Source organism: Lethenteron reissneri, chromosome 16, assembly GCF_015708825.2.
Source record: "Lethenteron reissneri isolate LAM-NWPU_2019-01 chromosome 16, ASM1570882v1, whole genome shotgun sequence".
In the NCBI taxonomy this organism is placed as follows: Eukaryota; Metazoa; Chordata; class Hyperoartia; order Petromyzontiformes; family Petromyzontidae; genus Lethenteron; species Lethenteron reissneri.
In genome coordinates, this window is record NC_083794.1 from 15698420 (window position 1) to 15713667 (window position 15248).

The 15248-nt window shown below is 45.0% G+C and overlaps 1 protein-coding gene across 4 annotated transcripts in view; it reads left to right on the plus strand.

The window, feature by feature from the left end:
• LOC133343086 (nuclear mitotic apparatus protein 1-like) overlaps positions 1-14742 on the plus strand; it is a 38836-nt gene extending 24094 nt beyond the window's left edge. The window contains exons 13-23 of one of the 4 annotated variants that reach the window (XM_061552584.1): positions 722-3284; positions 3369-5545; positions 6020-6067; positions 6713-6844; positions 6981-7343; positions 8220-8352; positions 8593-8729; positions 10933-11037; positions 11996-12208; positions 13051-13176; positions 14199-14742. In XM_061552584.1, coding sequence (XP_061408568.1) covers positions 722-3284; positions 3369-5545; positions 6020-6067; positions 6713-6844; positions 6981-7343; positions 8220-8352; positions 8593-8729; positions 10933-11037; positions 11996-12208; positions 13051-13176; positions 14199-14327 — 6126 coding nt within the window. In that variant the 3' untranslated portion in view covers positions 14328-14742. Of the gene's footprint in view, positions 1-721; positions 5546-6019; positions 6068-6712; positions 6845-6980; positions 7344-8219; positions 8353-8592; positions 8730-10932; positions 11038-11995; positions 12209-12721; positions 13028-13050; positions 13177-14198 lie in introns of those variants that run through there. The other 3 variants (XM_061552582.1, XM_061552583.1, XM_061552585.1) reach the window with 3 other exon arrangements.
• Positions 14743-15248: the final 506 nt, after the last annotated feature.

The following is a 15248-nucleotide window of genomic DNA, read 5'->3' on the forward strand; positions in this document are numbered from 1 at the left end:
CGGACTATTAACACTCCTACCAGGAGGAGTCTTTTCAGGAAGAAGCAATCCAAAAGACCAATACCCCCTTTGTCACTACTGGGCTGTCTGTGCCCCTGATATAAGTTCAAAAATATTGTTAATGCTCAAATGAGCATTGAGGCACTGCCTATCTCCTGCTTACAGCCCAGAGCCAGGGCTGAAAGTTCCCCATTCCTATGGCAGGGGGCTGTCTGTATAGGGCATCCACTATTGACTTTCCCACAAAGTGGTACTAATTTTAATGACCATGGAATGAGCGGTGATTGGTTGAGTCAACCCCCCAAACCACTCTATCACTGATCCACCTCAGTTGTTGAAAACAAACACTCTTAAATCCAAAACTCCATTGATAGAAAAACGTTACAGTGAGGCATTCTATTATAGGTCTCCAGTGACATTACTTATGCGACTGCCACGTATTCTAGAACATGATTGCAGTGATGTGACTCACGTACAGGCAAAGCACCTGACTGGTTTTTAAAGCCTTGATCAGCCTGCAATACATAGGTTATTGTGTGCCACACAGATTTTATTTTTTTGCGTTCCACCTTCATTTAATTTACAAGTGGAGTGCACGGTTGCAGATGTATGCTCGAAATTATTGGTGCTTAGAGTGACAAATGACACTGTTAAGATGTAAACAATGCTTTTGCTGGTGATATTTTGGGTGACTGTAATAATTCCCCATATTTCTCTGTAGATGGACTCACTAAAGCAAGAAATAGCGACTTTGGTGAACACTCAGAACCATCATAATAGTTTAGTTCAACAACTGCAGTCTGATAAACATACTCTGCAGTCAATTATAGATGAAAACGATAGGCAGCTGGAGCTGCAGCTATTCCAACATCAGAACACATTGATGGAATTTCAAAGGGAATTGGACTTAATGAAACAAAATATAAAGGATCTTGAAAGGAAAGCAGAACAGAGAGAAAATGAATTGTTAGCTGAAATGGAAGAGAACAAAATTAATGTAGAAAAGCTTCAGAGTAAGTTGGAACAGAAGGAAGAAGATGTAATTTGTTTGGAAAAGGTTAACGAACAAGAGAGATGTAGATATTTGTCAAGTATTTCAAAGATGGAGAAGAAAATTCAAAACATTGAAAATGAAAAGTTAGAGCTGTCTGAGCAGATAAAACACATGCAGGAAGAACTCCGTTGTTTCTTGGCGAATGAATCCATTCTGAAGGAGGAGAGGGAGATGCTGAGAGTGAAAATATCTGATGCTGAGAATGAAAAACAGACACTTCTGAATGCAGTGTCTGACTTAGCACAAGAGAGAAACAGGCTCATAGGAAAACTGTCACTCCTGCAAGAGGAGAGTGAATGTCTAGGAAGGAAAGTGGTTGGCCTTGAGAAGGAGAAGGAATGTCTCGTGGTGAGTGTGACTGGTCTTGAGGAGGAGAAGGGACATCTTGTAATGAGAGTGTCTGACCTTGAAGAAGAGAAGGAAGGTCTTGTAGTGAGGGTGGCTCACCTTGAGGAGGAGAAAGAAGGTCTGGTAGTGAGGGTGGCAGGTCTTGAAGATGAGAAGGAACGTCTTGTAGTGAGGGTGAATGGTCTGGATGAGGAGAAAGGACGTCTTGTAATGACTGTGACTGGTCTTGAAAAGGAGAAGGACGGTCTTGTAATGAGGGTGGCTCACCTTGAGGAGGAGAAAGAAGGTCTTGTAATGAGGGTAGCTGCCCTTGAAGAGGAAAAGGAAAGTCTTGAACGGGACAAGGAAGGTCTTCTAATGAGGGTGTTAGGCCTTGAAGAGGAGAAGGAACATCTTGTAGTGAGGGTGACTTGCCTTGAGAACGAGAAGGAAGGTCTGGCAGTGAGGGTGGCAGGCCTTGAAGAGGAGAAAGAAAGTCTTATAGTGAGGGTGGCTGGTCTGCATGAGGAGAAAGGACGTCTAGTAATGACTGTGACTGGACTTGAAAAGGAGAAGGAAGGTCTATTAATGAGGGTGGCTGGCCTTGAGCAGGAGAAGAGACATCTCGTAATGAGGGTGGCTGACCTTGAAGAGGAGATGGAAGGTCTTGTAGTGAGGGTGGCTGGTCTAGAACAGGACAAGCAATGTCTTGTAATGAGGGTAGCTGCCCTTGAAGAGGAAAAGGAAATTCTTGAACGGGACAAGGAAGGTCTTGTAGTGAGGGTGACTGGCCTTGAGGAGCAGAAGGAAGGTCTTGCCGTGAGGGTGGCTGGTCTTGAGAACGAGAAGGAAGGTCTGGTAGTGAGGGTGGCAGACCTTGAGGAGGAGAAGGAAGGTATTGTAATGATGGTGGCTGGTCTGGATGAGGAGAAAGGACATCTTGTAATGAGGGTGGCAGGCCTTGAAGAGGAGAAGGAAGGTCTTGTAGTGAGGGTGGCTGGTCTTGAGAAGGAGAAGGAATGTTTTGTAGTGAGGGTGGCAGACCTTGAAGAGGAGAAGGAACGTCTTGTAGTGAGGGTGGCTGGTCTGCACGAGGAGAAAGGACATCTTGTAATGACTGTGACTGGTCTTGAAGAGGAGAAGGAACGTATATTAATGAGGGTGGCTGACCTTGAGCAAGAAAAGGAAGGTCTTGTAATGAGGGTAGCTGCCCTTGAAGAGGAAAATGAAAGTCTTGAACGGGACAAGGAAGGTCTTGTAGTGAGGGTGGCAGGACTTGAAGAGGAGAAGGAAGGTCTGGTAGTGAGGGTAGCTGGCCTTGAGGAGGAGAAGGAAGGTGTGGTAGTGAGGGTGGCTGACCTTGAAGAGGAGAAGGAACGTCTTGTAGTGAGGGTGGCTGGCCTTGAGGAGGAGAAGGAAGGTCTGGTGGTGAGGGTGGCTGACCTTGAAGAGGAGAAGGAATGTATTGTCATGAGGGTGGCTGGTCTCGATGAGGAGAAAGGACATCTTGTAATGAGGGTGGCAGGCCTTGAAGAGGAGAAGGAAGGTCTGGTAGTGAGGGTGGCTGGTCTTGAGAAGGAGAAGGAATGTTTTGTAGTGAGGGTGGCAGACCTTGAAGAGGAGAAGGAACGTCTTGTAGTGAGGGTGGCTGGTCTGCACGAGGAGAAAGGACATCTTGTAATGACTGTGACTGGTCTTGAAGAGGAGAAGGAACGTATATTAATGAGGGTGGCTGACCTTGAGCAAGAAAAGGAAGGTCTTGTAATGAGGGTAGCTGCCCTTGAAGAGGAAAATGAAAGTCTTGAACGGGACAAGGAAGGTCTTGTAGTGAGGGTGACTGGTCTTGAGGAGGAAAAGGAAGGTCTTGTAGTGAGGGTGGCAGGACTTGAAGAGGAGAAGGAAGGTATTGTAATGCGGGTGGCTGGTCTGGATGAGGAGAAAGGACATCTTGTAATGAGGGTGGCAGGCCTTGAAGAGGAGAAGGAAGGTCTGGTAGTGAGGGTAGCTGGCCTTGAGGAGGAGAAGGAACGTCTTGTAGTGAGGGTGGCTGGCCTTGAGGAGGAGAAGGAAGGTCTGGTGGTGAGGGTGGCTGACCTTGAAGAGGAGAAGGAATGTATTGTCATGAGGGTGGCTGGTCTCGATGAGGAGAAAGGACATCTTGTAATGACTGTGACTGGTCTTGAGAACGAGAAGGACGGTCTCGTAGTGAGGGTGGCTGGCCTTGAGGAGGAGAAGGAAGGTCTTGTAGTGAGAGTGACAGGACTTGAGGAGGAGAAGGAACGTCTTGTAGTGAGGGTGGCTGGCCTTGAGGAGGAGATGGAATGTATTGTCATGAGGGTGGCTGGTCTGGATGAGGAGAAAGGACATCTTGTAGTGAGGGTGGCTGGTCTTGAGAACGAGAACGAGGGTCTTGTAGCGAGGGTGGCAGGACTTGAGGAGGAGAAGGAAGGTATTGTAATGATGGTGGCTGGTCTGGATGAGGAGAAAGGACATCTTGTAGTGAGGGTGGCTGGTCTTGAGAACGAGAACGAGGGTCTTGTAGCGAGGGTGGCAGGACTTGAGGAGGAGAAGGAAGGTATTGTAATGATGGTGGCTGGTCTGGATGAGGAGAAAGGACATCTTGTAATGAGGGTGGCAGGCCTTGAAGAGGAGAAGGAAGGTCTTGTAGTGAGGGTGGCTGGTCTTGAGAAGGAGAAGGAATGTTTTGTAGTGAGGGTGGCAGACCTTGAAGAGGAGAAGGAACGTCTTGTAGTGAGGGTGGCTGGTCTGCACGAGGAGAAAGGACATCTTGTAATGACTGTGACTGGTCTTGAAGAGGAGAAGGAACGTATATTAATGAGGGTGGCTGACCTTGAGCAAGAAAAGGAAGGTCTTGTAATGAGGGTAGCTGCCCTTGAAGAGGAAAATGAAAGTCTTGAACGGGACAAGGAAGGTCTTGTAGTGAGGGTGACTGGTCTTGAGGAGGAAAAGGAAGGTCTTGTAGTGAGGGTGGCAGGACTTGAAGAGGAGAAGGAAGGTCTGGTAGTGAGGGTAGCTGGCCTTGAGGAGGAGAAGGAAGGTCTGGTAGTGAGGGTGGCTGACCTTGAAGAGGAGAAGGAACGTCTTGTAGTGAGGGTGGCTGGCCTTGAGGAGGAGAAGGAAGGTCTGGTGGTGAGGGTGGCTGGCCTTGAGGAGGAGATGGAATGTATTGTCATGAGGGTGGCTGGTCTGGATGAGGAGAAAGGACATCTTGTAGTGAGGGTGGCTGGTCTTGAGAACGAGAACGAGGGTCTTGTAGCGAGGGTGGCAGGACTTGAGGAAGAGAAGGAAGGTCTTGTAGTGAAGGTGGCTGGTCTGGATGAGGAGAAAGGACATCTTGTAATGACTGTGACTGGTCTTGAAAAGGAGAAGGGACATCTTGCAATGACGGTGGCTGATCTTGAAGAGGAGAAGGAAGGTCTTGTCATGAGGGTGACTGGTCTTGAGGAGGAGAAGGGGCATCTTGTAATGAGGGTGGCTGGCCTTGAAAAGGAGAAGGAGAATGAAGGTCAGCTTTTAATCTCGGCTGTGTCACAAAGGCAAGAAGAGCTTGAAAAGACACGAAAACAACTTGAAGAAAAAGAAGCGCTGGAGAATAACTTGAACGCACGCATTCAAGACAAGCATGTTCAATGCTCGTCATTTGAAGACACAATTACGGATCTTAATGGCGCGATTATGGATTTGCAAAGTCGATGTAGTTCCCTGCTAGGTGATAATCAAAAGATTGCTGACAAGTACGAGATTCAACTCGCGCAGGAGCGTTATTTGCAGAATAAAGTTCACGAACTAAAAAACAGCATATTTGAACTGAAAGAACAGCACGCTTTTCTCGCATTACAGAAGGAACAAGACAAAGAAATGTTCCAAAAGATTATTTCTGCTGCAGCTGCCAGAGAAAAGGTAGCAGCTGACAACATCAAGAAGACATTGGACTCACAGTTAAACGAGTTTGAACTAAAGTCAGCGCTCTTCAAACGCCAGAAATGCACAGCTGAGCAACGACTGCAGGTTCATCTTGTGGAAGCTGACAGGGTTAAGGAACAACTGGAGAACATGAGCCTGAAATATGAGTCAACACGGCAGAAGATGCTTGAGGATGGAGATGTGGCGCAGGGCGATAAGAGGAAGCTTCAACAAGAGGTAGCTTGTATTTATCTCTTGCATTAGAATTGAGCACATTTGGTTATTTGTGTAATTTTTAATAGCAAGTCTACTATGAAGAAAGGCGCTTTGTTTTACAGACATTATTATTTGGCTTGTTGAACCAAGAAAGCTTTAGTGAGTCTCATGACTATTTTTCAGTAAAGGGCAATGATTGCTAGGTCTTCCCCAATTGGGTGTTGTCAGTACATTTCAAAGTGTTGGCAAATTTGGACTGTAATGTTGGCACACAATGGACTACTCGTTTGCAAATATATCATGGCATCTTTAACATTGACTTTGAAGCAAACGGTGCATATTTTTTCATGGTGAATACACACCGCAGTGTTAAAACGAGGGCGGTCTTCCAGATTTGAACCGCGGATATCTGTAACTACCACTCGGTGATGTCAATTATATTTTATTGATTTATAAGTATTTTGGAATGTTCACAATTAATGTTTCCTGTGTTTGTAGGCTGATGATTTAAAGCAAAAACTAAAAGAATGTGAAGGCAATCACAAGGTGCGTATCCTCAGTGCAATGTCTTTCATAAAACATGCACAGATGTGCATTGATGTCATCATGCATTTTCAGGAATAACAAGTGTTGGTCTTGTACAGCATCTTGCGGTTATTTCACTTAAGATGTCAATGCGTTGAACGTATTTTGAAAATGCATTTAAAATAGAAAACAACCTTTCTACTCATGTGGGATTTTAAAAATAAGATTAACGGCACACAGACTCAGCAATCCTTGAAAATATGTCATCAACCACTTTGGGTCATGACTTGACTTGTGTTTTCTTGTCAATCAACCTTCACCATCAGCAGTGTGGTGTGTGGAGCGGGATGTAGTGATTTCCTGGCGGCCCTTGGCTGCATTGCCATTGTTGCTGCATTGGCATTGCTGCCCCGCCCATGTTGCTCGTGCTGCTGATACACTTGGGCTACGCCTATCTCCAATCCTTTACAAACAGTTTGCCGTTAGAGGTTAATCCCTTTTTCCTGATGACGACCGCTTTTGTTGCGATCAAAACGTCATGATATTTTTATTCACTTAATTTTTTTTTCTATCTACTTGACTTTACCAAAAGAACCATTGAATATGCCGTGCATGTGTTCTTGCAATGTGTTTTGGACCTAATCTCTGTAGCGTGTGTGATTTTAGGTCAAAGAGCAGAGATGGTCAGTTAGCCTGGAGCAAAGCCAAAAGCTGTGTCGGAGCTTGCAGTGCGAACTGGCTGAGAGCCAGAGGGATTCGGCCAACAAAGATTGGCTTATCCAGAACATAAAATCACAGGTGAGCAGGTCCTATAACATTCTATTCAGCTAAGCACATTCCAATCTGCTTCGCCCGATCGGTGCTGTTCAAGTCATTACTGAATGCCGTCCAATCTTGAAGCCTCAGCTTTTAATTACCATTGTATTTTTGGCAGATGGTGTCTGCCGGAGTCGGCAAGAAGTTGCGTCTCCCGTCCACAGATATGGATTGCAGGGTGTCCGCTGACTCCCACGGCACTGATAAAGTTGTGTGCAGGGCAAGCCGTGACCGCCTCACGTCGGTTAAGGCCAGTGGTGGGGGTGATGGTGCGACTTTCACTTCAGTAGCAGGTGGTAAGGGGCAGGCTGAATTGGAGAATGCCCAAGTGTCTACGAGAGGCTGCGGCACTAGCAAGCGCAATGGGAGCACTGCCGCCCGGCGGAATGAGAGCGATGAGCTGAGTACAGACTCCCTAGACGAGTCGGGCACGGTGGAGCACCACTGCTCCAAACAGATCATTCACATCTACATGAACAAGGTGCGCACAATGATGAGGCGGCTTTCATTAATTCCTTCGTTCACAGTGTCCTTCAAATAGGTTTATCCTTTTGCAATAGATCTGCGTGCTTTTCGTCAAGAGTTTCGTTTTAATTTCTCAGACTTTTTTCGTCTCATATTTTTTGATTGTTTTTCTATTCACTGTCAAAAAATTTAGTTTTCTTGGGCAGGACACAGATATACCCTCCCTTCTCTTTGCTTGATAAACGTGGACCCCTTTATAAGAGATTTTACACTGGTTTTAAACATTCAGCCTGGTTTCCCTACAACCCATCCTGGGATTAACCAGGCTGGATTGCGTGACGAGCTCACAGATCCTTGAAAGTTCTGGACACAGTCCCATCATTGAGCTCCGGCAGGTAGGAAAAGCTGCGTTGGCTGGCTTATGTAGAGGCATGCCCAGTCACCACATGCCCAAGCAGCACGGGCTAGATAAGAGATGGGCTGTGGTACAGAATAATGTGAAGCTGAGTGGAATTTTTAACACGGTGTGGAATTGCCAATGACTGGTACCAGCGTGGTCAGCCTCTGTAGAAAAGGCTCATGAAGGATGCTAGAGGGCAGTTGGAGGCAGTCGCCCTCCAATAAAACAAGAGGCAAACGGCTAAAACGCAGCAAGTTTGCACAGTAGGGATCACAGGTGGAGCATCTGTCAGTCATCTCAGCAGTCAACCCAAACCACCTGGGTCTATGCTGTCATCTGTCAGTGAGCCTTTGACACTTCACATGACCTCAAAGTGCACCTATCCTGGCATAAGCTTCCTGGTGACATAACTGCCACTCAGTGGTGAATTGCAGCTGTTGTGGCTGTGGGAAGCAATGTCAGTATGTGTGTGTAACTGGAATTCTGTTTTAGGAATCGAGCAGAGACCCTCAGGAGTGCGACACTACCCAGGTCTGGGGTGCCGGGTCTACACGTGATTCTCTGCTGGCCGAGCGAACGGCGTCTACAGTGCCCAGCGGGGTGCAGGGGCACAAGAGTAGTGCTGGTTTGGCTTGCATTCATTCACCGTAGCTGGATTTATTCTGCTCGCACTTAGTCATTTTTTCAGCATTACCCCATTCACATTTTATAAATACTGCAGTATTGATTAAGGTGATGATCCAGTTCAAACTGCAAACCTCCGTAACAAGCGGCGATCATCTTACTGCTGGGCTGTGTCACTTTTCTGAACTGGGAGAACTAAGACCGAAAGTAATAAAACTAATACTCAGCATGTGCGTGGCAGGCAAGGACACGTCGTTTGAGCTGGGCTCCATTGCGGATGAGGAGGAGGATGATATAAGTGGACGCATCGCAGAGCTGCAGTCGAGGAACATGCGCTGTGCCCCGCACATGAAGTCTTCCTACCCAGTGGAGACACAGGTGAGCGGCACCGCACACTCTGCACTCAAGCCACTGTGACTGATAAACAATTGTGCTTATTTCAAGGATATCCCTTTCTACAATGACCAGCGTGGTGAAGTATGGAAAACATCACCCATGACTGACACACCATATGGGAGACCATCCAGCAGTGGATTGATACAGAATTGTATATTAGTTTTGAAATGTATTAGTAAATGAATATAATGTCTTATTTTCCCCTTAATATTTGCCCTTATGTCAAAGTAAAGTTTGGCAAGTTAGCATTCACAATATACACTCCAGAACTTCCTATACATTCTTAATGGGCTGTGGACTTTGGGAAAACCGTATCGGGCACAGAACATTAGTCTAGGATTGCGCCATACTTGCATACAGACATATGATCAGCTGCTTATTATATAGTTAGTAGTTGAGCATGTTAGACATTTGGCCTTGAGCTTTTAAAAATCACAATTTAGCTTTGAATAATGAATATTGTCAAAAACATTAACCAATGTTGATACTCTTTATGCAATATATGTGTAACTAGCGGTAAGTACCCGGCGTTGCTCGGGCAAAAAAGGAAGATAGACACATGGACTTACACACAGACATTGACCCACACACATAGAAACACATCAACTTAGATGCACACACACACACATATATGGTTAAATCCAGGAAAGGATCGTTAGCAGGCCAGCCTAAATGTTTATAACTGGCGAAGATGTTCCATTAGGGGGGTGTATGTTTCGCAAGCGTAGAGAAGGGACGAAATTACCGTGGCCGAGAAGACCTGGAGCTTCATGCGGAGCGAAAGACCAGGTAGCTTCCACACAGCGTAACGCAGCCGATGAAAAGATAATGGCGCTCGACTGATTTGGAGTGAGACTTCTGCTGTTAAACCGGAGCCGGTCATGAGCACACTGGCCAGGTATGTGAATCTCGGCAATCTCTCCACAACTACCGCATCACCAATTGTGAATTGTGGGGGTGGATTGTTCGATGGTACAAAATACCCAGGCAAGTGCTTAGTTTTGGTGGGGCTGATGGTAAGGCCCCACCTCTTAGTGGCAAGCTCCAGGTTCAGCCGCAGTGAGCAGCAATCACCAGAGCATCGGCATACATAACATGGTTGAGCAATAGGGAGGCATCCCTTGACCGCACCCGGGCATCGATCAGCCTCCCATTGTATCTGTACCATATGGTAATTCCTCGGGAACAGCCATTGAAGGCTTCACGAACTACGTGGTCAAAAGATATGTTAAATAATGTGGAGCCAGAGGACATCCCTGTCACACCCTAAGGTGTAGAGGGAATGGCTCCGACTGACGGTCATGTAGTTTGACGCGGGGCCGCTCACCATCATGAAGGTCCTTAAGGATCATGAGCAAAGTTTGAGGGACTCCGAAAGCATGAAGAACAACCCAGAGTACAGGCCTACTGATGGTATCATAGGCCTTGAGCAGGTCAATAAAGCACATGCATTCACTCACACGCACACATGGACCTACAGACACGCAAAGAAATGGACTTACACTGACTGACATTGAGGCATGCACACAAAGCGACTAACACAGACAGCCATGGACTGACACACACAGACATATCGACTCACACACACAAACACATGGACTTACACACACATACATAGACTGACACACACATTGTCCTACACACACATAGACATATGTACTGTGACACACAGACATCTACTTTAGATACACACACATGGATTAACACACACACATCGACTGACACACATAGACATACAAACGCACATTGACTTACACACTCAGATGGAGCCATGCACACACATCGACTCGCACACACGCATTGACTTGCACACATCGAGTGAAACACACACGTATGGACTAACACACACATGTGGACTAACACACACACAGCGACAGATACGCACACAAATAGACTGACACACACACAAACACTTGTATGTACACACACACGGGGCGTTGTCCGTTTGAAAAAGACAGACACACACATGGACTTACACATAGACATGGACCCACACACATAGAAATCCATCGACTTACACGCACACAAACACATATGGACTCGCACACACAGACATGGACTTTAGGCACACGCATGTAGTTTCTGCACACGAACATTATGTTTCCGTTTGTGTGCATCTGTCCTTCACCATGTGGGTAGGTGGGGGCTGTTGTGGTGACGAGGCTGCATGTTTGTGTGTTTGTAGACATGTGTACAGACGACAGATGAGCAAATGAAACAGGGCGACCCCGTGGAGACGCTGCGCAGAGCTTCCATGTTGAGCTGCACTGGGCAAGAAAGACATTCACAGGTTCACACTTTGCTCCGACACTGCGCATGAGGGCGTGATGTGGCAAACAACAATGCTCGGACGCTTTTGTCTCCCCAGTACTGATGTTTAAATGCAGCATCAGGTACTCATTTATGGCTGAATTGGCCTAGGAGAGGCCCAGGACCGGTTAATATATTCGTCAATGATGTTGGTTGTGAGCAGGAATAATCACTGTGCTACCGCATGACAGTAATTTATTTTGGGTTAGATCCTTGTAGGGGTTTATACCAATATTTTAACATAACCCTTCACCCATTTGGTTAGTCAACAAGCCGATTTTGCTGAATAACTAAATAAATTAGCATATTTTTCCACATGACAGCTCGATATGATTGACTGCAATCATGAGTTACAGTTCAAAATGTACATTACAGATACAGTCTAACCCAAAAGAAACTATGAATTGGATGAGATATTTTAAGTATTTTTCAATTGTTAATGTCAAATATGTAAGTTAATCTTATGGCGTTAATTAGTGGAAATGGAATGTGGTGATTGTTCGTTTATACAAAGTTAATCAAAGCGTAGTAATGGTGTCCTTATTTAATTACTCAGTCTGACAGACATCCCCCATAACCAGAATTGCTCTGCCCCAAATTAGTCTGGCTTTGAGAGGTTTCACTGAATTCTGATTGGGCCACAGAGGCAAATGACCATTGTTGACTGCCCACAAAAAGTGGTACCTATTTTATTGATCCCAAGGTGATGATTTGCTGAGTTGACCCGTGACCAGGATTTGAACCTTCAACGTTGAGTTAAATGCTCTAGCCACAGTGGCACTGGTTAAGGCTGTGCATGTGTGATTCCATATGAGGGAACAGTAAGAATAAAAAAACGGACAATGAAAAATAAAAACTAATTTTCACAGTGAGAACCTTAACTGGTACATATTGTTGGGTGACCCCACGGAACATGTGTGCATGCCTTGTGACGGCAGAGCTTGGCTCCACGACGGTTCACCTTGGTGCCCAGGGGTCACGCGAGTCCCCCCGGCTTGTGGTCGCTCAAGTCCATAGTGGACAGAAGGCCGGCCACCAACACGGCCACTTTACGCTCGGACACGGTGGCCAGGGAGAAGAGAGGCCCTCCTTCACAGGCCGCTACCTTCTCCAGGAAACGCCCTGCATCTTCAGGGCAGTGTTCACTGCAGGTCGGTGATATCCACGATATTCTATAAAACAGCAATATCCGTTCATCCGCGCAGGTGTTAGATCGTGTTGAGACTTTCACAAAGCTTGTGCAGTGACACGGACCACCGGTATCGCGTTCACCACTTGTTGCATAGGTTCACTGGTTGTCACTGCTGGTGTATAAACCATAAAACAACATGCGCCCTCCATTTCACAGTTTACATTAATGATCTCGTGATGTATTTCATAAGAGTAGGCATTTTTTTTTATGGTGTCCTGGTCCAAATATCAAAAATTACGTGCAAATTAATCAGTTTGAATATGGCCCGACTGCATAAACTTCAGGGACCTCCTTAAAAAGTTATGAAAGTAAACGCTTTTTTAGGTAAACATGTGTAATAAATAAATAATAGACTGGAGAAATTGAACTAAGAATCAGTATGTCTATTATTATCTGACCAGATATTTTATTGTCATTGCAAAGAATCAAGGACAAGTGTATGTATGCTGAACTTCTTTCGCACCGTACGCAGCCAGCCATGCCCATTGAAGGCGTGGTATGTGAACCAACCACATCACAATGTATCAGGCATGTCATTGGAGTGGACCCAAGAGTTGAACAAATATGGATGCATTGAGTAAGACGAATGTCCACAAGTTCAGTCTAATACAATAAACTGTTCAGTAAAATCACAAAACGCTTTCTTTCCTTGAGCAGCAAAATGTAAAAGTAGACTGCACTGAGTGAACATGCGACGATATCTTCATGTAGTTTGTAAGCAAACATTCGCATTTTGACCATAAAGAAATAATGCCGTGCTTCACTACCCATTTGCTTTGTGTTGAATGTTTATTTGTACAGAACAAACGATTTCAAGGGGCAAGTATATCCAAACCTTATTGTGCAGAATCAGAAAACCAAGGCAGTGGAGGCTTTGAGTCATTTGAAAACATCATCCCAGAGGAGTCAGACTCTACAAATATCGAGGTACCTCATCCCCCCACCCCTCGCTCCACATGTTTATGGTGCCGACTACTTATCAACCCAGGAAAGTCTCAAAATCTCAACCCTTTTTCAGAATTGAAATATTTATACTAGAGAAATCCGATGAGCTATAAAGCTCTTTCCCACAAATGTCCTGCCAAGTGTTCACAGAAAAGGTAATTATGTTGCTCTCTGTATTCTTAATGAAGTAATTTGCAGGATATTCTTAGCATTGGGTTGTTTGGCCAACACCAGTTATGTTCAATGGTTTTTTAAATATGGGAGGAAACCGTAGAAGCTGGATGACAACCATGCAGAACAGGGGGAGAACATACATACTCAGGAATTGTGTACCGATGTCCTTTTTGCTGTGAAGCACACATCATCCTGCTGCCATTGTATCTAATGGAACAGAAGTATCGGTGGAAAACAGAAATCCACAGCTAGCAGATCGCAACTCAATCGCTGTGACTGAGCGTCACTTCCACCAGGCTTATGTGATTTGAGAAAACTCACTACTATTAGCCACTTCAAGAAATGTATGCTCAGGAATGGGTCTGTGTATCATATATAATTGTGTGGTGTCATTAGAGCTAAAACATGCTTGTCATAATGTACTCTAAAGTGGCACTTATAATTCGTTATCTTTGAGGAACTTAATACAAGACTGACTATATTTTAAAATTGTAATGCATATTTTATAAAAGTGGTATTCTTATGGATTGAACTTCCCTTGCTCGTTTGAGCCATTTGTGGGTGAGAAACCACTTTAAATTGACTACCATATAGAATTGTACAAAGAGTCGTGCATGAACATAGCTTGCAAGATGTTTTGGGTCGTTCTTGCTGATCTGCCAGACATTGACCAAAGTCTTCCAAGGCCCTTCTGTTTGCAGTGGATCCAGGCCACACCCAAGAGTTAGGCCACTAGCTTGACTCACACTAGAACATGTATTCACTGATTCATTTATACACAAGCATGTATCATGAAGGCAACATGTCATCCTCTGAATTCTCCCTTGCAGGCTTTGAGGCGGCAGAGTGTGGCTTTCCAGGTGCCAATCACTCCAAAGGTGAATCGTCAACTTAAACCCCTGCGCCGAATCGTTTTGGGAGCATCCAACAAAGCTGTAAAAACCCAGAAAAAGCACTAATTTGTAAATGTGAAGACAACAGGATAGATTGACATTATGATAATCACTTTGCATCATCTTGGCTATGTCCCACATTTGTTCATGGATACCTTGCCAAATTATCATGGAAAAATCTGAAAAAATGTTACATTCGTCAACACTTAAATGGAGCCCCATGTTCATGTGTTAAAATTCTGTGAGTTTGTTTTGAACTCATGGGGGGTGTACAGCTATTTGCAGGCTGGAGAAATCGTATGTTTTATCGTGTTTGGAGCTTTACAAACCAAGCATGGTGTATTAGACCAAAGGGTTTTGAATATGCAGACATTTAATTTGATACTGATCCTGACATTGCATTGGAATTTATATTTCAGATTGTGTAATGCAAGCTGCGTGGATGTGACTTGTTAACTGTACAAATAAAACGTTGATTTTATTTTATGTGCTGTGTTCTCTGGGAACTGCGTAAGGATCGAAGCGTTTGTAAGAAAGCGAATGGTTGCATTACTTAGAAGGTTCGGTCTTGGGGGGTGGGTCTCTGTGGTCTCTCTGCCTGATAAATTAATTAACCAACATGGACGCCTGCTAAATGCATCCGTAGCAGCAGCAGCTGATTACTGTGATACTGCTGCTGTACCTGTATATCAGCAGAATGTGGTGTTTTTGAGGATGCTTCTGCTTGTTCCATCATCATCAGGTTCAAGCAATGATGAGTTTTGTATCAGCATATGATTGAGATTCACCAGCAGCAGCACATGATGATTATGCTGAGAATACCAAATCATCATCAACAGCTGTAAGTGATGTTGATAATTCTGCATCATTACTCGCTGATGATGCTTCTGCTGTTCCACCATCGGCAACATCATGATCATCACCAGCAGCATAATTATTAGTAGCAAGTGGTGATAATTGCTCATGCTGCTGATGGTGATTTTGCAT